Source organism: Tenrec ecaudatus, chromosome 10 (assembly GCF_050624435.1).
Source record: "Tenrec ecaudatus isolate mTenEca1 chromosome 10, mTenEca1.hap1, whole genome shotgun sequence".
Classification (NCBI taxonomy): domain Eukaryota; kingdom Metazoa; phylum Chordata; class Mammalia; order Afrosoricida; family Tenrecidae; genus Tenrec; species Tenrec ecaudatus.
The window spans coordinates 31273993-31301112 of NC_134539.1; the positions used below are offsets into that span (position 1 = coordinate 31273993).

The 27120-nt window shown below is 42.3% G+C and overlaps 1 protein-coding gene across 1 annotated transcript in view; it reads left to right on the forward strand.

Moving 5' to 3' along the window:
- Positions 1 to 14416: 14416 nt before the first annotated feature.
- UBE2R2 (ubiquitin conjugating enzyme E2 R2) overlaps positions 14417 to 27120 on the forward strand; it is a 71027-nt gene continuing 58323 nt past the window's right edge. The window contains exon 1 of the mRNA XM_075560031.1: positions 14417 to 15130. Coding sequence (XP_075416146.1) covers positions 14954 to 15130 — 177 coding nt within the window. The 5' untranslated portion in view covers positions 14417 to 14953. The remainder of the gene's footprint in view (positions 15131 to 27120) is intronic.

Genomic DNA, 27120 nt, shown 5'->3' on the forward strand with positions numbered 1-27120 from the left:
TGCGCTCCAGGACGCAGGCCAATGAGAGGTCAACTCCTCGGGGCTCCGCCCAGCTCCGCAACCATTGGACTGTTTTTCCGAAAAGGCGTTTATCATTGGTCCATCACCCTCCGGGGGCGGGGGGAACAGGCGGATTCTGATTTACGGCTTCTTCGCGACGCTAGAGCGGAAGTCACGTGGTAGGTTGCCATAGCTTTCTTTTCCTCGCTTCCGTCTGTCTCTAAGATCGAGACGCGAAGGGTGGAACTTGCCGCCGGTTTTAGCTTGAACCTTGTGGTGATGCTGGTTGTTAGGTCCTGTCAGGTTCGGACTCGTAGCGACCTGGTGTGCAGCAGAAAGAAACACTGCCCGGTCTTGCGCCTTTCCTCAAAGTTGTTATATTCGAGCCCATCGTTGCAGCCTCTGTGGCAGTCCATCTGTTGCATCTCGTTGAGAGTCTTCCTCCTTTCTGCTCTCCCTCTACCAAGCATGGTGTCCTTCTCCATGGACTGGTCTCTCCTGACATGTCCAAGGTACATGAGCCAATGTCTCGCCATCCTTGCTTCTTTAAAAATCATTTTATTGGGGGTTCGTACAACTCATCACAATCCATACATCCATCCATTGTGTCAAGCACATTTGTACATATGTTGCCATCATCATTCTCAAAACATTTGCTTTCTGCTTGAGCCCTTGATATCAGCTCCTCATTTTTCTCCTTCCCTCCTCGTCACCCTCCCTCATGAACCCTTGATAATTTATAAATTGTTATTTTGTCATGTCTTACACAATCCGACATCTCCCTTCACCCACTTTTCTGTTGCCCATCCCCCAGGGAGGGGGTTATATGTAGATCCTTGTAATCCGTTCTCCCTTTCTATACCACCTTCCTTCTGGGTATCGCCACTCTCACCATTGGTCCTAAGGGTACACTGGATTGGATTCCCTGTGTTTTCCAGTTCCTATCTGTACCAGTGTACATCCTCTGGTCTAGCTGGATTTGTAAGGTAGAATTGGGATCATTATAGTGGAGGGAGGAAGCATTTAAGAACTAGAGGAAAGTTGTATGTTTCATCAATGCTATACTGCACCCTGACTGACTCATCCCCTCTCCTCCCTCCCCTCTTCTGTTAGGGATGTCCAGTTGCCTAAAGATGGTCTTTGGGTCCCCACTTGGCCCGCACTCCCCCTCATTCATAATGATATGCTTTTTTGTTCTTTGATGGCTGATACCTGATCCTATTAATACCCCCTCATCACACAGACTGGTGTGCTTATTCCATGTGAGCTTTGTAGCTTCTCAGGTAGATGGCTGCTTGTTTATCTTCAAGCCTTTAAGACCCCAGACGCTATATCTTTTGCTAGCTGGGCACCATCAACTTTCTTCACTACATTTGCTTATGCACCCGCTTTGTCTTCAGTGATCTTGTCGAGAGGGTGAGCACCATGGAATGCCAATTTAATAAAACAAAGTGTTCTTGTTTTGAGGGAGTACTTGACTGGAGGCCCAGTGTCCATCTGCTACCTTCATACTAAACTTATAAATATAGTCACAGAGATCTAGTTTCCTATTGTTATATATAAATATATTTACATACATGCATGCCTGTATTTAGACTTCTATAAATGCCCTTTGCCTCCTAGTTCTTTCATCTATTTCCTTTTACTTTCCTCTTGTCCCACTATTATGCTCAGCCTTCATTTGGGTTTCAGTAATTCCTCTCAATTACATTGCCCTTGCTTTTAAGGAACATTCTGGCTTGTACTTCTTCCAAGACAAATTTGTTTGTTCTTTTGGCGGTCCGTGATACGATACTTTCTATATTCTTTGCCAGCCCCATCATTTAAGTGCATCTATTCTTCTTTGGTCTTCCGCCTTCAATGTCCAACCTTCACACGCATATGAGGCGAATGAAAATACCATGGCTTGGATCAGAGCACCTTAGTCCTCAAAGTAACATCCTTGCTTTTCAATTCTATGAAGAGGTCTTGTGCAGCATATTTACCAAATTCAATGTCATTTGATCTCTTGACTGATGCTTCCATAAGCATTGATTGTGGCTATAAATGAAATGAAATCCTTGACAACTTAAGTGTTTCCCGCATTTAGCATGATGCTGTTACCTATTGGTCCAGTCGTGAGGATTTTGCTTTTCTTTACATTGGACTGTAATCCATATTGAGGGCTGCCATCCTTGATCTTCCTCAGCAGGTGCTTCAAGTCCTCATTGCTTTCAGCAAGCAAGGTTGTGTAATCTGCATAGCCCAGGTGGATAATAAGCCTTCCAAGCGTGATGTAATGTTTTTCATATAATCCAGCTTCTCTGATTATTTGCTCAGGATATAGCTGGAATTAAAATGGTGAGAGGATACAATCTTGATGCACATCTGTACTGATTTTAAATCATGTATCATGCCCCTTGTTCTGTTCCCACCGGTGTTTTTTTTTTCAATCCTGGTCGTTGACATCTTCTTTGTGTCAAGCCAAAGTTCAGTTCACGGGTGACCAAGACTTGTTGCAAGCTTTCAATCTAATAAGGTTGGAAGGAGGAAAGACATACAATGACTATATGAAAGCGTAATCTCAGGTCATTGCAAATGCTATGGAAAATATAAACAGAGCAAGGAGTTAGATATCTGAAGGTAGAGAATCTTTTAAGTACTGGGTACGGAAGCTTCTGAGTTGGCATTTGAAAAGAGAACTGAATGAAGTTAAGAAAACTCTGAAGAAGAGTATTCCAGAGAATTCTTTTCCCTTTAGACTGTTACTATCTGTATGTTGGGTCACACCTCATCTCTCTCTAACAGATCATCCTTGACTTTCATGCACCCCAGCCAACCTCTAGTCTCCAAGGGAAGTCATTAAAAGGTTTTAATCAGAAGAGAGTGGTGGGTGAAGGGAGATGTTGGACAGGGCAAGATATGATGAAATAACTTATAAATTATCGAGTTCATGAGGGAGGGGAGAGCGGGAGGGAGGAGAAAAAATGGAGCTAATGCCAGGGGCTTAGGTGGACAGCAAATGTTTTGAGAATGATGAGGGCAATGAATGTACAAATGTGCTTTACACAATTGATGTATGTATGGATTATGATAAGAGTTGTATGAGTCCCTAATAAAATGATTTTAAGAAATCAGAAGAGAGCCATGGCCTAATTTATATATTAGAAACCACTCATCACTTTTTCACACTGTAGCTTGAAAGAAAGCAAGGGCGGAATCTGTCAGGTCAATTAAGAAGCTATTAAAATGTGCTAGAAGGTGTTTAGATCTACAGTCAATGCTTATGGACTCCAAAATCAAACCCATCAAGTCAATTCTTCTTTCTCATAGTCCCCCCATAAGACAGAGAAAAACTGCCCCTTTGGGTTTTTGAGACTTTAAACCTTCATGGGAGCAAACGACTTCATCTTCCTCAGAGCAACTGGTGGGGTCGAACCGTTCACTGACCCAGTGGTTAGTAACTCAGGATATATGCCACCAGGACTCTTTGTGTTCATGGAAGCAGCAAATGAATAAACATACTGGGTCTTTTAGGTTTTTTATTTCTACATGCATATGTACTTCTTTTATGTACTGCTAATAGGCTCCTGGATATAATAGAGCATACCCACTGCCATTGAGTCAATTCTGACTCTAGCAATTCTATATATGGTTGCTGAGGCCGTAAAGCTGATGGGAGTAGAAAGCATGATCTTTCTCTTTGTGGGCAACAGCCCAATGCTTACCTGACAACACCACCATGGCTTCCAGGAGAGGATCCAAGTTGTGAAAACTTGCTAGTCATAACTAAACACCCTGAGGGAATGAGTTTGGGGTTTGGGGTTCAGGATGTTAATCTTGGGGGACATGCAGGTCAGTTACTGGCATAACAGAGTCCCTAAAGACAATATTTAAATCTTATTTCAGGAGTAGCAACTGTGGTCATAAAAGTTTCTTTTGTGTGTGCATAAGAGCTTTACATAAAAGAGCAATTGTATATTGAAAAACATCTCAGTCCAGATCACGTCCATAAGTCTGATATTAGGCCATATGTCTGATACTAGGCCATAAATTCCTCTTTAGACTCATGCAACACAGGCAATGATGCCGAATGCAGGAAGATCACAGGCCAGTGGGTGGAAAGTCTTGTAGATCCAGTGCCAGTGGAAGCAACTCAGCACTGGTGTGGTCCCCACATGGCTCCTCCAGCTCCAGGGCTCAGGCTCCATGAGCATAGCTGCATGTGGCTTGCCAACAGGAATGTTTCACAGCGAGACCAAGCAGAGAGAGAGAGGGTATATGTGACCTCCAATGAGCTATTTATCTGGGCCGTGCCTCCAAATGAGGTTATCAGACTGGGACCTGATTGACAGGCTAGACTCCACGCCTTCCTCAAATTGACAGTAGATTATGTAACTTCCAGATCACCTTGTCAACTTGACACTTTTACCCAACTCTTTAGCCATATATAATTTTTAAACAAAAATAATAAAATCCTATCTGTACCTAACAGGACAGAACTAAAATGCGAAGAATTCAGTATGTGCCAAAGCCTCATTTCAACATAATATTCTATAAGTGAACAATAAAATATTCTATGCCTAACAATTTCAGTTAAGTAAACCTACACTACTCCTATGACTGTATTCCCTTACCTATGAAAGTTTGTAAGCCATCCACTTCATGCCTTTGCCCCCCAATTTGGAGTATCCAATTTCTTTTTTTTTTTTTTTTTTGGAGTATCCAATTTCTATACTGCCCACTCACATCAACCCAGTGCTGTTAGGAGAATCATATTCTTTGATGTGAAGAAGCTTTTTTTCCAGTTGGAACCTTATGAATCTGCATCCATAAGCAAAGTCAAATCAGGACAGGCCATCCATAAAGTCAGCAGCAATATGCACCAATTCACAGGCTCAAAAATCTTCCAACAATTTTACAAATGTGCTTCACATGCAATGGATGTCTGTATGGATTGTGATAAGAGTTGTACAAACCCCCAATAAAATTATTTTTACAAAACTTTTTCTTAAAAAAAAACACAAAAAACTTTTCTTCATTTGGTTGGGTTTTGGTCAACTCATTGTGGGTTGCCTCACAGCCTCACCGGGGAGCCCATTGGCTGCCTTGCTGTTAGACTATGGGCCCATCAAAACTTCTCTACAACCCTAGCCCCTTTGTGTTAGGTCATGAATTTCAGACCAGTCATCCACTCTAGTTTCCTCCTCTAGTCCCTGTGAACCAGGTTCACGTGTGTCTGCGGCCAGACTCGACCCATCTCTTTATTGCTGCATTTCTTCACTTCCACTCAACAAGTGGGTCCAGGTGGTCACCTAGCAATCATTTCAGCCTGTCCACAGGCTCCCTTTAACTGTTCAGGCCTACAGAGAAGAGTTTCTTTATGGCTCCAAATTTTTTCCAGCTTCTGACACAAACCACTAGTTCAAAATTTAAAAAGCCAAAGGGTTCCTGTTTTCCTTCAATCTATCAACAGACCCTGCAAGTCTCTTCACTTTCTAGTGTCCTGAGCACTCAAGACACTGGGTGGAGCTTAGCTTTTCAGAGCCTTCTTTGCAGGCTGCCCACCATTTAAATTCTTATTTAATGGCGGAAGGCAACATAAACGTTTCTTAGCCTCCATCTACAGTACAGATACTTGCTCCCATCAAGGCCAAATAAGAATGAAGAAAATCAAAGACACCCAGAAACATCCCCTTTACCCTGAGACTGGAAGAACTAACTAGTGGTGCCCAGCTACCACTGCCAACTGCTCTGACAGGGTTCACAATAAGGGGTCCTGGCTAAAGTGGGAAGCAAAATATGTAACAAAACTCAAAGAAGTAAACATAGACCAGGCTTACTGGTCTGCTAGATTCTGGTGGAACCCCCAAGACTATGGTCCTTAGTCACCCGCCCTTTAAGCGGTCCCCGACCCCATCAACCTTCAGTCGAACAATAGGCCTATAAAGGGTACAGTAACACCAGAGTCAGATGTCAACCAATCAAAGGAGATCAAAGTGCAGTATTTGCCCAGGGCTAAAGCTCAAGGTGTCAAGCATTAGTAAAGAAGGACAGTAAACCCAGGGAGTAGTTGGATTACTGCTATGACATTGTGGTATTGCAACCAATGCGACTAATCAAAATGTGCAGCCTTTGTTGACACACTCTCCAGTGACTGCTAATTGTATTTTGAATAAAATCTAGTGATACTCCAGTCGCCCATTACTCTGAGTCATGTGTCTCCTCTCCTGCGTCAGACACAAAGAACACTTAATTCTAAGCTCTGTTATCACTCAGACAACAGATAGTGCGTGTGTTAGTTGCAATACCAGCTGTAAAGCTAAGAGGAAAATCATGAGAATCATGATAGAGATAAGAGAAATAAATCACTGTGAAATCTGAATCCTGTCGCTGCTTGTCTGATTTAGCAGCTGACATTTGGATAAGTGGACATTAGCAACATCTTTTTTTGGGGGGGGAGGGAAGGTGATTCAATTGAGTAATGTAGCAAAAGGTGTGAAATTGTTATACATGAAACAACAAAAGAACCCAGACCATGAAGAGACTGTAAAGTCACTGTTAATTTGGATACATCAGAAACAACTGGATGGTGATAGTGTATGGGAGATAGTAATATTTGAGAAGGCGAAAGCCTCCACAGTAAATTTAGAAGGATAATTTTGGGACCTCAACACCACCTAGTTGGTTTTCTATTATTTCTTATGGGGAAAAATAACTTGGTGTCAAACATGAATTTGGAACGAATTGCGTTCCACAACTGAACTACTGTTCAATCCTCTACATGATTCGTCTGACCCCAACTCCCACCCCACCCTGTCATATCCTTTTCCTTGCTCCTCTAATTCCTTGCTTGGGAAACGCCGGCAAGACCCGTCTTTTTTCAGTTCCTTGCTTGCATCAAGTTCTTTCCCATCTCTGGAAGTTGAGCCACGCTGTTTGCCTGGAATGTTCTCTTGGCTCTCTATCCTTTTCTTTCATCCTTCAACCTCAACACAAATATTCCTTCTGTAGTTAGATTTTCTTAGTCATCCATCCGATCGAAAATATCTTCTCCCTTTATGTCATCAGAGGAGCCAGTGGTTACGAGTTGAGTCAGTAGTTCAAAACCACCAGCCACTCTGAAGGAGGAAGAGGGGCCTTTCTACTCCTATCAGCAGTTACAGCCTTGGAAACTCACAGGGCTGGTTCTACCCTGTCCTACAGGGTCATTGTGAGTAGGCACTAACGTCATGGCAGTGAGAGCATGTTATTAATTTTATTAAAACATTAGCACTGTTCACGATTTTTATCACTTGCACACTTCCCTGCCCTTCACAGTGAATCCCTGAAAACAAGAACCAGATCTATCTATTCAATGCCTAACACACTAGGGACTCAATCAATTTTTTTTTTCTTCTTTTACATTTTATTAGGGACTCCAACAACTCTTACCACAATCCATACATATACATACATCAATTGTATAAAGCACATCCATACATTCCCTGCCCCAATCATTCTCAAGGCATTTGCTCTCCACTTAAGCCCCTTGGGGACTCAATCAATTTTAATGGAATGAACATGACCACTGTCTGCTTTCCAATCTCTTTCTCTCTCACCAGTTTCTCCTACACATTTTGTGCCCCAGTCATATTGGAGTTTCCCTCTCTCTTGTTTTCTTCCCTGGGCCTTGCACTCGCTGTTATTTTTGATTGCTAAGGAAGACTTCCTAGAGGTGACAGGACTTAAGGTAAGTTGTGAAAGATGATTTAGATTGGGATTGAGGGGGAAAATCCCCAGCATATTGGAAGCTTAGGAAATTCAAAGTAGGATCTTGGTCATTTAGGCCACTTTGAATGCCATCTAAGTGTGCGCTGAAGGGAAATGGCAAGTCTATCTTTTTTTTTGGGGGGGGGGGCTCTTCTATTTTATGATGTAGAGGACTCTTAACTCAGGAATTGGTCAGTTTGTGCCATTACCCTGAGCACAAAAACGAGCCATCTCCGAAATAGGATGAGAGAATCTTGAGACCATGAAGAAAGAAAAGCCACCAGCAGAGCATGTGTAAGGTCCCTGCCTGACGTGGCTCAGGAACACCAAGACAACGAGACTGGACAGAGGGCTGCACTGAGATAGTGAGGCAGAGCTTCTCTGGCTTTGTGGCCCATACAATGAGCCAAGCGAAGTGCCTTCGAAGAAGAATCTGCCTTGTAAAGTGTGGTTCCCTTTGGGCACCCACCGGCATTAATTGAGTTCTGAAACACTTGCCCTGGCAGGGCAGTGGCCAAGGGGGGGTATAACTGAGAGGCTGAGGACCAGAGAGAGATGTGTAGGCTGGCACAGCTGAGAAGATGAGCTGCTATGGAGAAGAGCGCTTTGTCCTTAAATGTTTTCTGATCCCGACTTGTGGTGACCTGTGACCCTCCCCAGGAAACCCTATAATCCCGAGGATCGTCTGAGTTATTGGTAGCTATTGCAACAGACTACGGAAGCCAGCAGAGAAGTAGAGAGCTTTGGGAGGGAAGATGGGGGTCAGCGTAAAGGAATGTCTGACCCCTGCTCATAAAAATCACCCTTGGGCAGAAATGGAGTTAGATTCTCCTTCCCCTTTGTATAGCCAGATGTGACCCCCCACCGTATTTCTTCAGAGTGTCATGTCTTAACCTCTGTGTCCAGGATGTAGAAATGAATTCAAGCCCGAAACCTGGAGGGGCGCACTTGCCTGGTTCCCTTTTATCTATCTATCTGAAAACTTCACAGAGCTTTCTCCTGCTCCTTGCTTTCTCCGTGAATTAAAATTTGCATCCCGCCCTGACATTTTTATTTGTAGATAACATGTGTCCCCCTAAATGAATCACTTTTGTTGATCCCACATTTCTGTAATGTCTATTGACAACTTATTTTTATGTTCTGTCGAAGCTACTAACATGTAAGCTCCATGAAGGCAGGGCCCAATCAATTCTGTCTCATTTATTGTATGTCCCTGACATGCAGCACAGGGCTTCTCACCTCGCGCTCAAGAAATATTTGTTGGGTGAATAGACAATTGGCTCTCAAGGGCATCTCAAAGGCTAGGAGAAAGATGTAAACAAGTAATTTCAGTCCAGTGGGGGAGTACTATGATATGTACAGAATGCTGTGGGCACATTAGACTAAGAACATTACAGCATGGTGGTTAATAGTAGTCACAGGGCTGTGGGATGGTTGAGGTTAAACTCCAGGGCCTGCCATTATCAGTTGCATGACCTGGGGGTAACTTTCTTAACCTAAGCTTTAGCTTGTTGTACCAGAGTCAGTTCTGACTCATAGTGAACATTTGTACACATTCTGAGTCCCTTATTGCAGCCACTGTCTCCATTACTGTTGAGGGTTTTCTTTTCCGCTGACCCATCTACTTTACCAAGCACAATGTCCTTCTCCAGGGCCTGATCACTCCTGATAATATCTCCAAGCTATGTGAGACAGTCTTACCGTCCTGACTTCTAAGGAGCATTCTAGCTGTACTTATTCCAAGACAGGTTATGTAAGTCTTTTTGGTAGTACATGGTCAATTCAATATTATTCTCCAGCATCTCACATAATTCAAAGGCACCAATTCTTTTTAGTCTTCTTAATTCATTGTCTAGCTTTCATATGCATATGGGGTCATTTAAAATATCATGGCTCTAGAGCAAATGCTTTGAGAATGATTGGGGCAGGGAATGTATGGATGTGCTTTATACAATTGATATATTTATATGTATGGATTTTGATAAGAGTTGTATGAGTCCCTAATAAAATGTAAAAAAAGAAAAGAGGAGAAAAAAATGATTAGGGCAAAGAATGTACAGATGTGCTTTATACCATTGATGTATGTATATGTATGAACTGTGATAAGAGTTGTATGAGCCCCTAATAAATTGTTAAAAAAAAAAGAGTTGTATGAGTCCCTAATAAAATGTAAAAAAAAAGAAAAGAGGAGAAAAAAAAAGAAAATGATTAGGGCAAAGAATGTACAGATGTGCTTTATACAATTGATGTATGTATATGTATGGACAGTGATAAGAGCTGTATGAGCCCCTAATGAATTGTTTTTAAAAAAATAAAATAAATAATAAAACAGAACATGAAAAAAAAATATCATGGCTCAAAAACACCATGACCCAGTCAGTCACACTTTGATCTTCAAAGTAACATCTTTCCTTTTTAATATTTTAAAGTTTGTTTGTTGTTGCTTTTAAGAATTGTCCAGTGTAACACATCATTGATTCCTTGACTGATGGGTGCTGATTGTGTATCCAAGTAAAAACGAAACCTTTGACAACTTCAATCTTTTTTCCACGTATCATGATGTTGTCCATTGGTGCATCTGGGGTGGTTTTTGTTTTATATGAGGTATAATCTATATTGAGCACTATGTAAACTTATTTCCATCAGTCAGTGCTTCAAGTCATCTTCACTTTTAGCAAGATATGTCATATTGTGTAATCTGCAGATCACAAACAGCTAGTGGGTCTTCCTATTATTCTATGCTGCATTCTTCTTCATTTAGTCGAGCTTCTTGGATTATTTGCTCAGCATACTGGTTGAATAAGTACAGTGAAAGGATCCAGCCTGGACACACACCTTTCTTGATTTTAAGCCAGGCAGTCACCCTTCAAACAAGAAGTCACCTTCTTAGTCTCTGTACAGGTTCCTTATGAGCACAGATATTCTGCAATCCCCATTCTTTGCAGCATTACACATAATTTGCTATGTTCCCCACAGTTGATTTCCTTTGCAGAGTCAGTAAAACATATGTGATCCTGGTGTAAAATGCCTGCTGCAGTGTTATTCAGCAAATGTGAGCTTTTATTGTTAGAGAAAGAATGTGGGTGCTTAGGAGCAGTGTCCATGTCTGACAGTTGGTGTTACTGTGTTGAATGAATTTAAGAAATTAGCCTGAAAAGATTAATCCTGTAAGGTTGGAATGAACCTTTCTACTGTAAATACTTCCCTCTCTTATTATCTTAACAAGATTTCCATAACTGTCTTCTGTGGATGAAATGGAATAGATTCTTCAGAAACTTCCTGGTTTGGAGAGTACCAGGTGATGCCAAAGAGTGTGAACCACTGACTTTTTTAGGGAGTCCTGGTGAGTAGTTAGGAGCCCTAGTGGTATAGTGGTCAAGAGTTGGGCTGCTGACCATGGCCCATTTGCCGCTCCAGGCTAGAAAGATAAGATGTTCTGCTTCTGTAAAGACTGTGCAGGGCTTGGAAACCCACAGGATCACTATGAGTCAGAACAGACTGAATGGCGTTGAGTGAGTTTTAGTTACCACCAGAGGGCACCAATCAGAAGTTGATTTTTTCTGTCAACATGAGAAAACTCTAGGAAGCTGTTTCTGCCATTCATTGTGCTTTGAGCATTTAAAAAATATTATCGTAGTTGCTATATGGTCATGTACAAACTCCGTTGTCTTTGTGGAATATATACTCTTGAGCACCTACTATTTGAGATCATTTTAGACAAGGGTGGGGAGATTTGAGTTTTTTGTTTGTTTACCGATGACCTCCTTCCTCTTGGCTGTGAATTCAGAACAATTACTTAATGTTTGCTTTCGGTCAGATGGTGTGTAGGCTGTTGAGGATACAGGGGTGAATAAGCCATAGTTGCAGCCTACTAATAGACAGTGTCTTACCTGCTAGGATTATGGAGGCATGAGACCAGTCCTGTGGAACTCCAGAACAGAGAGCCTTGAATTACAGCTTGTTAACACACTAGACTGTGAACCTCCAGTAGGATATGCTTACCAGCTACCTGGCTTGGGGTCAGACCCACAGTGCATACTTTGTGAGTTGATTTGAGCTCTGAGTGGAGCTTCCTGGAGCAGGTCTGGGGCCAGATGTTTGTCCAGGTGAGTTAGGCTAAGGCACTTACCATCCTTTGGGTCAGGGTGGAGCCATTCCAAGGTCCTGTGGGTGAAATGTTTTGAAGGTGAACTTTCGGCCTAGTTGTCTACTCAGAACTTTGTCATTAAAAATGTCGACATCACCTCCCACGTTTCCTGTTCAGCAATATCCTTGTCCCTAAGTTGAGTTGTGGGGGAAGGAGAATCAGAACCAGTCGTAAATCATAATTTTTGAGGGAGGTGCTGCACTGACGAGGGACATTCTCACTTTTTTGAGGGAAATTAATTCCAGTGGAGTTTGGTCATCATATAGAGTGGGGTCAAGGACTTAGGGCTGATTTTCAAATATTGAGATGTTATTGAGAAAAGAACCAAAAATAAGTGGGTTGCTAAGTATAGGCTGCACATAACGACTTCTTTCAGAGTTATAATATAGAAAAGGGGGAAACAAACCTTTATAGTGGGGAAATCCGACAAACACGACCTCACCCAGGTGGTAAAGGTCAACATCGCAAAGTCTCATGTAGAGACTATGTATGCTGCGTGTCATGGAAATGGCACTTACCTCTGTGATTTTTCTCCCCCAAACCAGAAACTCGACTCATCATGAGGAAAGCATCATACAGACTCCAAACCTGATCAATACTGAGAACTATGAAGTTCGTCAACAGCAAGAACAGGTTGAAAAATGCTGCCCTGAAGGAGTAAGGCGACATGGTGACCAAGTGTAAGGTAGAATCGTGATTGGGATCTTGAAACAATATATGAAGGAAAAAACCAAGGAAATTTGAGTAGAGTGTGGACTTTATGGTAGTGGTTTGGTTTGGCTAATTAATAATTAATAACATGTCAGTATTGGCTCATTAATTGTAACAAATGTACTATACTAAAAAAAGATGTTAATGATAGAGGAAACTAGCTGCTTGGGTATATAGGACTAGTTTTATTTTTCTGTAAATTGAAAGTTTTAGGAAAATTAAGTGTATGCATATAAAATAATACTAAAATGAAAGGGCTACTGTCCATGAGACAGCGATTCCTTCCAAATTCCTCCAGTAGTTCTTTCTAACTCTTATTTATAGATCAGAGCCCAGAGCACAGTGGTCAAAGCACTGAGCAGAAAGGATGGTGGTTTCAAAGGTTGACGGAGAAAGATGTGACAGTCTGGTTCTGTAAATATTACAGTCTTGGGAAACTTATAAGCCCGCTACCAGTGAGTGGAGTCTGTTCCCATTCAGGGATCCTCTATCAGGTTTCCAGGACTGGAAATTGTTAGGGGAGCAGACAACTTCATCTTTCTCTTGAGTAGCTGCTGCTGGGTTTAACAGCCCACAGCAGCAGCAGGGCTCTTTGGACCTACGGAGGCAGTGCTAGTCTGTCCTATAGGGTCACTATGAGTCAGAATAGACTCGATGACAATAGGTTATTTTACTTATGGATACTTTGCCATGTGCCAATCACTGTGCTAAAAACTGTACAAGGATAATCTCATGTAATCATTACACCTTTGCGTTAGCTATAATTAACTCTTTCTTACAAAAGCCAATGAAACCGCGAGGTAATGTAAATAGTGAAGCCAGAGTTGGAACAAAGATCTTTCCGAACCCCAAATTCTGAGTGTCCAGAACCTAACATCCCAGCTTTTCTAGGAAACATCTACTTTACTATCATAGGATGTGTATCCCTATGAGAAAGGGATATTCTAGACTCACGGGAACTAAATGCCCTCTCCACTTGGGTCATGACTATCTCAAAAGTGCATTAGGTCTACGTTGAACTTTAATATTCTGTAGGCGTCAAGGTGCAATCACGGAACTTCCTTTCATGAACGGGTAAACTGAGGGATGGTGACAGCACGTGCCTCTGATCAGGTAGGGAAGGGCCTGGAACACAGTGGTCAGGCTGTCTACTACCGGTCTCTCTGCCTTCCTCAGTCGTGGAGGAAGTGGGTGCAGGCCCCTCTGGCTGCCCTCAGTTCTCAGAAGGCCCTCATCTCTCCCTCACTCTCTGTTGGGTGAGTTGCCCAAGGACACACAGGCAGGAGGTCGGGGCCTGTGGAAGAGAGATCTGGAAGGTTTGGTCCCACTCTACAAGACCCTATTCTCAGCACATGTTTAAGTACCGACAGCGCCCGCAGACTGAGGGTCACGGGCAGGGTGCCCAGAGGACAGGATAGCTCGTCGCAGGAAGGCTCCGGTGGCCACAGGCTCGCGTTGGTTGCCAGGGGAGGAGGGCATGGGCAGCTTTAGGGCTTCAGGTCCCTTCGGGGGTGTGCCTTTGGAGTCGCACAACGTCCACTTTGGGGCAAGGCTGTTCCCCGAGGCCACCCGGGGCTCCCATCGCCGTTTGGCCCTTTAAGAGCTGGGAACACGCGCCAGCGTCACAAAACGCCGCCAGCACGCAGGCCTTCCGAAAGGAGGCGGGGAGGAGGGAGAGGGAGGAGGAGGAGGAGGAGGGCGGGGAGGGAGGAGCGCGCGCACGCGCGTCGGGCCTCGGGCCGCTGAGAGCCGCCCCCCTCGCGGCGCGCGCCCCTCCTCCCTCCCTCCCTCCCTTCTTATTCTCGGCTCCGTCGCTCCCGCGGCGTGAGGCCTCTCGCTCTTCTCCTCCTTCCCAGCCGTCGCCCCTCCCCCGCGCAGCCGCCGCGGCCGCCGCCGCCGCCGCGAGACCCCAGCGCGCCGCGCCCCCTCCTCCCCCTCCGGCCCCGGCGGCCCCCGAGGAGACCGAGAGAGCGAGCCAGCGAGCTAGCTCCAGAGCCTGCCGGGCCCCCTTCCTTCACCGCCGCCGCCTCCCTCTGCTTCCACCTCTTCTCCCCCCCCCCCTCAGTTGAGGCCCCCTCCAGGGGGGGGGAGGCCCCGAAACCGGAGCGAATTCCCCCGAAGTCCCTCCGCTCCCCGACCCCCCGGCCCGGCCCGAGTGTGAAGAGAAGGGCCCGGCTCGGCCCGCGTCGTGTGTGAGCGAGCCGCGGCGGCCCGCGGGCCGTCTGGGGCCTGGTGCGGCCCGCCCGGCGGGGGAAGCCGCGGCCCGAGCGGTCGGGCCCGAGGGCGAGCGGAGCGGAGCGGAGGGGAGGGGCCTGCTCGGCCCGGCCTGAGCGCGAGGACTGGGGTCCCGGCGCCGCCGCCGCGATGGCCCAGCAGCAGATGACCAGCTCGCAGAAGGCCCTGATGCTCGAGCTGAAATCCCTGCAGGAGGAGCCGGTGGAGGGCTTCCGGATCACCCTGGTAGACGAGTCCGACCTCTACAACTGGGAGGTGGCCATCTTCGGACCCCCCAACACCCTCTACGAGGGCGGCTACTTCAAGGTACCCCCACCCCCTCCGGGCCCAGGCTCCCCGGCCCAGCCCGCTGCTCCCGGCGGTTTGCGGGGCCGCGGGGGCGTGGAGGGGCTCCCCGGCCGGGGCGCAGGGGGGCCCAGTGCCCTCGGTGCCTGTTCTTTGTCCTGGGGGCGGGGACCGGGGCTGGCGGCGCCGGGGGGCTGGAGGCCCCTTTGTTGGGTTTCTCCGACTGCGGGGTGAGGAGAAAGGCCGCTGGCCCCCCGCCCCGCGCGGCTCCCGGGCCGGCCGTGCGCTACTGGACCTGCCCCAGAGGGCAGGGTGACCTGCGCCTGGGGGACCTTTCCGGGGGTGGAGGTGGGGGTGGGCTGGGGTACCCCCCAGCTGGTCACCCCGAGGCTGCGGGAGCCCTGACCTTTGGAGGGCTCTTTGGGGAGTGGGCGCCCTAACTTGGCGTCCAGTGGGCGGCGTGGGGGCAGGATCCGACGGGCCGACCTGCGGGCCGGGCGCTCCTCGCCGCTCCACTCCCGCGAACTTTCACGTCGCCTTCTTTCGGTCCCCTGGCTCTGTTTACTTCATGGTGTTTCCGAATGCCCTTTGTCCTCATACGGCCACTAACTTTGTCGTGCCGTCCCCCCCGCCCCTTAGTGTAGAAATGTTCACAGAGAGTGGAACAGTCTTGGGGGGGCGGCGCGGGCGCCCCACTTCAGGGAGACAGAATCGAAGCCGGGTTGGTTTAGGACAGGTGGTGGGCTCCTAGTGCTGGCACGGCGACCCGAGACGCCGGCCCATTGTTTTGTAGGGTTCAGAGCGCGATGTGGTTTTCATTCCCGATTGTGGTCATTTGTCCTTTTGTATATTTTTATTTTTAAGTGCCTAGATAATTTGGAGAGACCCTGATCTTTATTGTTCTTTGTTTTTATTGTAGCGTCTTTTTGTTTGTCTGTTTTTTGTCGTTCCCCCCCCCACCCCCCCCAGAGCTCGATCACAGTCTCTGCCAGAGACAGAGGAAATGAAAACTTATGAATCTCTGAAAAATTCTTTTTAATTTCCACAATTAAGTAAAAGATCTGTGAACTCATTTTAATTTGTTTTGAAGGGAGGGGCTACCTTGGCACAAGTTTTAAGCAAGTATCTTAGTCATGTAGTTACGATGTGTATTTTTAGGACTGCCCAGTTACTTAACTCTGGTCTTCTAAAGGTAGAAGTCTCAATTTCAGTATGAAATTAGGTCAACTTTGTAGAAAATTTGAGGGATTGATGTGGCAGTGTTCAGATTCATGTCTGTCTGGTCATTGACGAGCAGTGAATTCTTTAAAACACATTTTTATAATCCTGTGTAAGAGTAGTCTCCTTACCAAGGGTGTGCTTCCCTTTTTGTGGTGCGCCTACATAATGCTTTGCATTTATACTTATTTGAAATCACTCAGTCATTGGAGAAGGTATTGCTGTGTCTATGTTGAGACTTCATTCTCTACTATGTTGTCACACAAATATAAATCTTCATTTATACTTATAGGTCGAGATATTTATGTATATAGATATCAAATCAATATTGGAATTTTAGGTGATAACTTTTACTCACTGCGATCCAGTCATTGCTAACTCATAGTGACCCCCTGTGGGTTTCCAAGACTTAACTTTTTACAGGAGTGGAACACCCAGTGTTTCTCTCACCTGGTTGCTGGTGGTTTCAAGCTGTGGAGCATGTGATCGGCCCAATCTGTAACCACTACAACACCAGGGCTGCTGATAGCTTCTTTAGCAAAGGCGTATGTTTTTAGCAAAATCTACAGGCTAACTTTAGGTGGACTCAAGTTGAATTGCCTAAAAAGCGTCACTATGTAGGTCAATTAAGCGTAAACAAGTACTACTTAGATTAATGCCATCCTAAAGTAATTTTTTTCTATAAAAACAAAGAAAGAAAATAATGGGCTGTAAATGGTAGAGTATGGAAAAGTCCTTTAGTTTGGAATCGGTAGTATGGAAGGAGGACTTGGAGCAGACATCAATTAAATTAAATATTTCTAAATGAAATAAATATTTCTAAAATTTCAGCCCTGTTTGAAAGAATCGTGTAATTTCCATTTTCGCTTCATGTGCTAACCTAAAACTTACTTTAAAATATTCTTTTAAACATTTTTTATTATTAAATTTTTGTTGGGGTCTCTTAAACAGCTCTTATCACAATCCATACATAATACATCCATGTGTCAAGCACATTTGTACATACGTTGCCATCATCATTTCCAAAACATTTTCTTTATACTTGAGCCCTTCCTTAAAAAATTCTTGTGTGAGAAGTTTTGACTGCATCTTTCTTTTCTTTTTCTTAAAAAAAATCATTTTATTGGTGCATCTTTTATCCTTTTTCTTATTATATGGCCTTTTATGCCATTATTTCCTTGGGGGTGGGGAAAGTAACTTTAAGACAGTGGTTCTCAACCTTGCGACCCTTTAATACAGTTCCTCTTGTTGTGGTGACCCCCCCCCCCACCGCAATATTTTTGTTGCTACTTCATCATTGTAATTTTGCTACTGTTATGAATCGGGTGACCCTGGTGAAAGGGTTGTTCAACACCCCCCCCCCCCGCCCCCCCCCCGGGGTCAAGGGATCACGACCCACAGGTTGAGAACTGCTTTAAGTTCATGAGCTGTTAACCCTGGTGATAGGTTTAAGACAATTGTTTTTGTATTTTACTACTTCTGTCTTTAAAACAAGACTTTTAGTGTGTTCCACTACAGCTGCAAGAAACAAATATTGGTACTTGATCATTTAGTATAATTTAAAACTTTTTCATTATTGCTGTAATAGCTTTTGAAGGCAGTGGGACTGTCAGTCATTATATATTTTCACAATTTAATGCCCTTTAACTTTTACATATTAATAGATTTTTAACTTATTCTTCCCCCACACACCATGAAATATAGACTCCAGTATGTTTTAACCATGAAACTGGTGCATTGGAGATGTGAGTTCAGTATTTAAAAAATTATTTTATTCATCATGCCTTTTTTTAACCCATGAAATAATCTTAGTTTTGGGGTTATATGGTTACAAATAGTTGTATGTGTGTTCTGCATATTTTAAAAATACTTCTAGGCCTTGCTATTTTCTTGACTCATTAACTGACCCTCTGAATTTCTGTGCTTCTTGGAATTTTTCCTCTAGGGGTCAATCATTCACAAAGAAAAAATAGGAGGTGATGTAGAACACTGAAAATACCTCGAGCTTGATTCTGCTACTATGGGGCAAGTCAGAATTTTGTGATGTTACTAAACAAATGAATTGTTGATCAAGTCGGCAATAAATGATGAGGTCTAACAAATTCACCCCATTACTTTAAAATGTTCAAATAGCTCTTGATACTGAACATAATAACTTAATGTAACTACTTTGGTATAGGACCTCCTTGGAACTGATGCATTATTTATAGTGCAAGATAGCAGTGAGTTAGAGATCAGAAACAGTGCTTCTTTCATGATGTTTGTAACAAAAAGAAAAGCTTAAATGGTAGAGGGAGTTTTTTGTTGCTTTAAAAAAAATTTTTTTTTTTGCTTTTTAAAAAAAAAATCATTTTATTGGGGGCTCATACAACTCTTACCACAATCCAGACATCCGTCCATTGTGTCAAGCACATTTGTACATTTGTTGCCATCATCCGCAAAACGTTTTCTTTCTACTTGAGCCCTTTGTGTCAGCTGCTCATTTTCCCCCTCCCTCTCCACTACCCCCTACCTTTCTCATGAACCCTTGATAATTTATAAATTATTATTATTTTGTCATATCTTACACTGTCCGACATCTCCCTTCATCCACTTTGCTGTTGTCCATCCCCCCCCCCCCCCCCCAGGGTGTTATATGTAGATCCTTGTAATCTGTTCCCCCTTTCCACCCCAACCTCCCTCCATGCACCCTGGGTAGAGGAAGTTTTGAGGATTTTTTTTATCACTTAGATTTATCTCATTATTTATTTATTGCATATATTATACTTATTTTATTGCATGTCCTTTCATTTACATGAATAGATAATGTTATAATATCAGTATCCTGAGCAAGAATGCCTCACTGTTCCCTTGTGTTTTGTTTTTTTTAAAAATCATTTTATTGGGGGCTTGTACAACTCTTATCACAATCCATACATCCATCCATTGTGTCAAGCACATGCGTACATTTGTTGCCATCATTCTCAAAACATTTGCTTTCAAGGTTTGAGTTTTTGCAGCTTATTTTTTATGCTTTTCATTTCATTCAGTAATGTGGTAATAAGTATAGGTATGTGCCATATTTAGAAGACTCCAAACTGATAATTCAGATAATAGTTGCTATGTACTCAGTTTTCCTTAATGGGAGCTTCTTTATCAGATTTAGCATCTTGGCTTATATTAACAAAGCTTTAATGATAATTTGATTTTTGTATTTTAAATAAGGCAATATGTATTATTTGTTAGGCTTCATTTGTTCTAGAATAAATGAATCGGTTTTGTGCTCCTCTTAAAAAACAAAATACCAGACTTAACCTTGGTATGTAGCAATATCTTTCAGATTATAGCACATGTATCTTAAAATTTTTAGTACATAATTTAAGCAGATCTTTGAAGAAAAGTATTTTAGACCTAAATCCTTTGGAGAAACTGATGAATTTTGACTGGGAGAATAAATTCTCATTCATAAGTGACCCTGTCGGGTTTTCAAGACTGTAAACCTTAACAGGAGTAGCCAACCACATCTTTGTCCTGCGGAGTGACTGGTGAGTCTTGAGCTACTTAACCTAATGGTTAGCAGACCAACACTTAGCTCATGGTGTCACCAGGGCTTTTTCATAGATTAGGAGTTTGTTTTAAGGGCTTTAAATAGGCAACTTAAAAACAAAGTACAGATGTGCTTTACACAATTGATGTATGTATGGATTGTGGTAAGAGTTGTATGTCCTTAATAAAATGTTTAAAAAATAAAAACAAAATTGAAAAAGCACCTTAAGTGTGAACTTTACAGTTAGTCGTTTTTTCTTAGTTTTGCGAATAACTCTCAAATTTGTCTTCAGTAAGAAAACAGTGTGCTAAGGCAACATTGTAAATAGAAGTGTTTTTATTTTCAGTACTTAATGATGTTTCAGGTTCCTTCCCTCCACCCCTATTTTTCAAGCCAAGTATAAATAATTCTTTAGTACTTCATAGAATATGATTTTTACATAGTTGATTTTAGGATAGTTATCTTCCTTACTTTTTAAACTTCTTTGAAATTTATCCTAAATTCATGAAATCTTATCATTGCCAACAGCCAGTTGGCACTTGTGACCCAGTTGAGAGAAGCTTTTTTTGATATTGCTTGGTAAAATTAAAAAAAAAAATGCTAGTGTTAAAATGTAAGTATTTCTTTGTGAATAAAGGATTTAGGATTTAATTAGTATTTTCTCGAAAGCCTATTGATTCTCCATATTTAGAGATGGATTGTTAGTAAAAAAAAACTGAATACTTATCAAAAGTAAAGCACAGTAGGTTACAGATCATTGTGACCTTTTAGGTCGTAAGGGGGAAAGTATTAGGACATTGATTATCTTAGACTTTTTATGAACAATCTTTATAAAAATTTTGGAAATATTTAATATGGAAATATTTGTAGGTATTGAAACAATTGTAGATGATAGCTAAGGATAATATTAAAGTTTTAAAGCCAATTAGAGCATTTGTCAACATAACTATTGTCCATATAAAATGCACTGTTCCATCTTTCCAACTTAATATTAGTGATCTTAATCTAACTTTCCAGAAGAACCTGTTGGTTTGGTGACAGATGAAGTAAAGGAGGCCATCTAGCAAATTGGTGCACCTCTGCTAATTTGATGCTGTTAGCTGCTGCTGAGGTGGCTCTGACCCTTGATAACCCTATATGGAACAGTACAAAACATTGCCCAGCCCTTCACAGATCCTAGAGTCAGATGTTGCAGGGACTGTGTATTTCCAGTGCCTTCCAACTTAGGGCAATCATCTGTTAGCACCTTATTGGGCAGTATTCTGTTGTGATCCTTAGGGTTTTTATTGGCTTGTTTTCAGAATTATATTGTCAGGCCTCTCTTCCTAGTTTGACTTAGTATAGGTTTCCTGAAACGTTCAACATGGGTGACCCTGCTGGTATTTGAAATACCAGTGGCATGACTTACAGCTTCATGGCAATATGCAAGCGATTACCATATGACAAACTAACAGATGAGTGGTGACTGCTAATTTAGTTTCAGAAAAATACACTTCCTTCTCAGGGTTTAGGACTGCAGAACTCCAACTTGCTGAAAAATCTTATTTAAAAGGTAGAATTATATGTTCCTGAAATTTTTTGTATTCACAGACCACTACATATATGCTTGAGTAAGATTGAGTCACTTTGATTATGTGCTGTCATCCCATTTTTTTCAACTTTATGGAGCAAGGACTTGTTGAGCATTTATGCTTGCTTATCTCAAAGTTGGTTAATTCTGCAGTGAATGGAGTAGTGGAATCAGTGTAATTGAAGTAATTTTTGTTTAGTGTGCCACGGTTTGATATTACTTCAGTGTTTTTTTCCATATGGGAATTGGAAAAATTCACATTTTGGAATATGTATTTAAGATGGAAAATAAACAGACTGCTTTGAACCTGTTTACTTGATTTGTCTTAGTAGCAAGCATAGAAATGTTTTGATTATAATAAAATGATCAATTGAATTGCTGTTAAATTTTTGGCAAGGTGATTGAGTCACACAGCTCATTTAACTTGGCCAGGGGTCCTCAGCTAGGAAATTGTAACATTGCTTGGTTCTAATGTGTGTGCTATTACTGATACCTTTTATTATTTAAGATGATGTGTGAAGGTATAAAAGTGGATCTTTAAAAAAATAAAATTTATGGAGCATTTTATAAGGTGCTATTTGAAATTTTACTTAAGTTTAAAGGTCACAAGGGTAATTATCACAAGATTATTGGAGATTGTTATGATGACTTGAATTTATATTTCTTAGAGCTATTGGAAACCTTAGGGTTTTTTAAATTCGTATTTTTGGACTACTTGATTTAGAGAATGAAGAATCATACTGTAGAAAGAGGTTTTTTACAGCAGTGAGTCCTTCAGTAGTAGGGCTCTTAAGATGAGGGTTGGGATACTCGGCATCATTAGCCGTTAGAAAGATACAGATCAACATCCCAGTGAGATGGCGTTACATTCCCATTAGGGAATAGAAAATATTAGGAAATATAAAATAAGGGGAAAAAACAAAGTAACAAATGTTTGAGAGAAAATGGGAAAATTGGAACCCCTTATGCATTGCTAGTTGGGAATGCAGAATGGTGCAGCTACTTTGGAAAACTGGCAGTTCCTCAAAAAATTAAAAATAGAATTATATGACCTAGCAATATCACTGAGGCATACACCCAAATGACTTGAAAGCAAAAAGAGACTTGTAAACCAGTATTTCCTATAGCCCTCTTCATAGTAGCCTAAAGATCAAAGCAAAACAAAAGGTGATTAAACACATGAAATGCACTACTAAGCTAGTAGGAGAAATAAAGTCGTGGGACTTGACATAGCATGAATAAGGCTTGCAGACATGTGGATTGAAATAAGACAACCACAAAAGGACAAACACTATTTACAAAGATAAGAAAAGGTAAATGCATAGAGACTAAGGCTGTTAGAGGTTGCCAAAGTGGTAGACGAGGAGATAAAAGGGGGGTAATGATGGAAAAATGACATTGGTAGGGTACAGATGATTATGGCAATTGCCTTCAGGGATTACCTCTGTTAAAAGCTGAATTGGCAAAAGTTGTGTGATATATGTAACAGTGACTACCTCTTAAAAAAAATAGGTCCTGAGACTACTTCCATAACAACCAAATAACATTAGTTGACTCCTCGGTTTGGAGATCAGCGTCATGATTCCATGAGACATCCAGGTAATTGGCATGATAATGTGTTTAGTGCTTCTGTTCTACCTCCTAGTTTATTGCACAGTGCCTAGCATCTTAAAAGTTTGCAAGCAGCCATATAAGGACTAATAATTGGCCTGTTTGCTTGGTGCAACAGTCAAGAATTGGAGAAGATAGGGAATAATTGCCTTTGTTCTAGGAGACCTGAAGAACTGATGGTGTCTGTCTAGCATTACTAAATATTTTGATTAATGATTTCATAGCAGAATCCTGATCAAAAGGGGAAACATGCCTAACAGAATTTTAAAATTTCAGGTTCTAGTGGGTTGTTTTTTTAAAAAATCATTTTATTGAGGACTCGTACAACTTTTCACAATCCATATATACATCCATTGTGTCAAGTACAGTTGTATATTTATTGCCATCATCCTCAAAACATTTGCTTTCTACTTGAGCCCTTGATATCAGCTCCTCATTTTTCCCCTTCCTCTCCTCTCCCCCCTGCTCTAGAGGTTTTTAAGCCATTGAGGGTGGATGAATTCCTGAAAAGTACTGTGGTAACTTCAAACCAAAAATATTTTGGAACTCTTCTTTGAAACTCAGCAGTAGTTTTAACTTAGCTAATGATAAAGATCTACTTTGAGCATTATGCTTGTTAAAGATCATGCTGTTAGGTATGTGTTGTTCTACTAACAACATGGTCAGTGGTTCAAATCCACCAACTGCTCCTTGGGAGAAAGACTTTGCTCTCAAAGATTTACAGCTTTGGTATCCAAATATAGGGTTGCTGAGAGTCAGGATTGACGTGATGATAGTGGATTAGGTTTTGACTATATGGGATCAAAGTGACAACTGGAAAGATGAGATTGGAACCCTAGAGAGCAGTGAGTTTATCTTAAGGGATGAACAACACAGAAAAATAGGATGAACATGGTTGCCTTAACTCAAATGCAATCAGTGTCACTAAGTTGTACTTATAGAAACTGCTCTTTGTATTTCAAGTGGGATGATAATGAAACCAAGACCCAAACCCATTGCTATCAAATTGAGTATGACTTACAGCAGGGGTCCTCAAACTTTTTAAACAAGGGGCCAGTTCACTGTTTATATATAACAGTGGATTTTAGTGTTTTTTTAAAAAAATTATGAACAAATTCCTATGCACACTGCATATATCTTATTTTGAAGTAAAAAAACAAACGGGACCAAAACACCCCATGGGCCGGATAAATGTCCTTGGCGGAACGCATGTAGCCTGCAGGCTGTAGTTTGAGGACCCCTGAATAGTGACCTTAAAGGATAGAGTAAAACTGCTTCATTAGGCGTTCCAAAGCTATAAATCTTTAAGAGACTGCCATGTCTTTTCTCCCAGAGCAGCTAGTTGGTTTGAACTGCTGATCTTTCAGTCAGCAGCCCAGTACTTAACCACTGTGCCACCAGGGCTCCTTCCAAAAAAGCCCCCGAAGGACAAAACAAAACTCACTGCCATTGAGGTGATTCAGACACGTAAGACTATTAGGACAGTATAGAATGTCCCTTTCTCACCCAGAGTGGCTTGCGGTTTCACACTGCTGACCCTATGGCTTTGATGCACAGTTGTTATGTGCCATCAACTCGGATCTGAGTCATAGAGACCCTGTGTATAGTAGAAAGAGACACTGCACAATTCTTTTTATTTTCTTTTTGAGGGGATTGGGAACCGTCTGTCTTTTTTAAAAAATCTTAATCCTTATCTATTTTTATTTTTTTAACATTTTATTAGGGACTCATACAACTCATCACAATCCATACATACATCAATTGTATGAAGCACATCTGTACATTCCTTGCCCTCATCATTTTCAAAGCATTTGCTCTCCACTTAAGCCCTTTGCATCAAGTCCTCTTTTTTCCCCACCCCACCCTGGTGAATCCTTGACCAATTATATGTTATTTTGTATCTTTCACTGTCCATTGTCTCCCTTCACGCACATTTCTATTATTTATCCCCCCCACCCAGGTTGGGGAGACATTGGGGCAGTTCTAACCTGTTCTATATAATGTTGCTTTGAGTCAGGATAGACTTGATGGCAGTGAGTTTGGTTTGATTACCATTTGGAGAAGGGTTTAAGAAGACAGGTGAACTACTGTACATACTCGAGAATAAGCCAACCTGAATATCTGCCAAGGCACCTAATTTTATCCCCAAAACTACATTAAAATATGCTGAAAAACTCAGTCTATCACTAGTATATATGGTATGTATTCTTTATATATGATTAAATCTATCAGTATTGTTGTTAGCTGCTGTATCAAGTTGGTTTTAACTCATGACAACCTGTGTACAACAGAATGGAGCATTGCCCAGTCTTGAACCATATTCATGATCATTGCTGTGCTTGAGTCTGTTATTCTAGCCACTGTTTTGAGTGCCTTCTAGCACTATACTGGACAATATTCTGTTGTGATCACTGGATTTTCATTGACTGATTATGTAAAATAGATTCCCAGGCCTTTCTCTCAAGTAATTCTGAATCTAAGTTCTGCCTAAACTTGTCTAGTGTGACGTGTCGAGTAATTGAAGGGTCAGTGGCTTCCTAGCATGAGCCGCTGTGGTCATACTGACAAGATTAGATTAGAGGTTATCAATATTAGCTTCAGAAATATGGAGAACCTTTAGTTTAACATTTCTTTATCTTTTTCATTTATACCTTTAATTCGATAAAAATTTAGTCACTCACTTTGCCATTGTGCAAGTTCTCCCTTCTGGAGCTCCCTGTCCCTCCCTGTTACAAGCCTCTGTGCCAGGATACTCTTGTAGAGGCAATGCAGGCACTCAGCATTGCAGTGCAATCCTGCGCTAATGCAAAAGCCTGCAGTCCTGACAGCGATTGGGATGCAATCATCCACAAAGACAGCTCACCTTCCTTAGCGTGTCCTCTCAGTCCTCACCTCTCATTCTGGGTTTCTACCCCATTTGTCAAATGTTCATGTTTCTGATGTTTATGGGATCGGTTGGGACTAGCTTCATGAGCATGACATGGTCTTTGCTATGATAATGTCGCCATCTGGATGGAGGTGAAGATCACAGGACGTATCTGACATCAGCAGCTTCACCACAGTTCATCCTTGTTGGCTTCACATCTCTCAACTAAAGACATGAACAGAGAGGCCAGCAGACGGATAAGTGCTGAGTACACTCATGAAAGGACAGGCAGAACAAAGCCTGTTTTGGGAACGCAAGGTCCCTCCCTACCTGCCTTGGAACTTTCTGAACTCTGGAATGCCCATGCCAGGACTCATGGAGATCTCCAAGGGAGAGGGGCACTCCAGGTGATGAAAAGAGACCACTCCCTCTCACTACAGATGATCAACTGAAAACCTGTTTTACATTTCTCCAAATGAATTCACCTTGCCTATGATAAAGTAAACATCTCTTTGTAAAACTAAAAAAAAAAAAATTAGTGACTTCTCTGTCTGGTACTGTTCAGATTGAGGATACAGTGAACAAAGTAGACAAAAAGATCAGAGCTTCCATTCTGGTGAAGAGGTAGACAATAACAAGTGTATGACTTTAGAAGATGCTAAGACTTAGGGAGAAAAAGTGAAACAGGGAAGTAGTGTCTGAAGAAGGGAGAAGATAGTAAATTTAAAAAAATTGGATATTCTTTTTTTAATCGTTTTATTAGGGGCTCATAAAACTTATCGCAATCCATACATACATCAATTGTGTAAAGCACATCTGTATATTCATTGCCCTCATCATTCTCAAAACATTTGCTCTCCACTTAAGCCCCTGGGATTAGGTACTCATTTTTTTCCCTCCCTTCCCACTCGCTCCCCCCTCCTTCATGAACCCTTGATAATTTATAAATTATTATTTTGTCATATCTTGCCCTGTCCCCACTTTTCTGTTGTCCGTCCTCCAGAGAGGAGGTCACATGTAGATCCTTGTAATTGAGTCCCCCTTCACAACCCACCCTCCCTCCACCCTCCCAGTATCACCACTCTGACCACTGGTCCTGAAGGTGTCATTCACCCTGGATTCCCTGTGTTTTCAGTTCCTATCTGTACCAGTGTACATCCTCTGGCCTAGCCAGACTTGGAAGGGAGAATTCAGATCATGATAGTGGGTGGGGGGGAGGA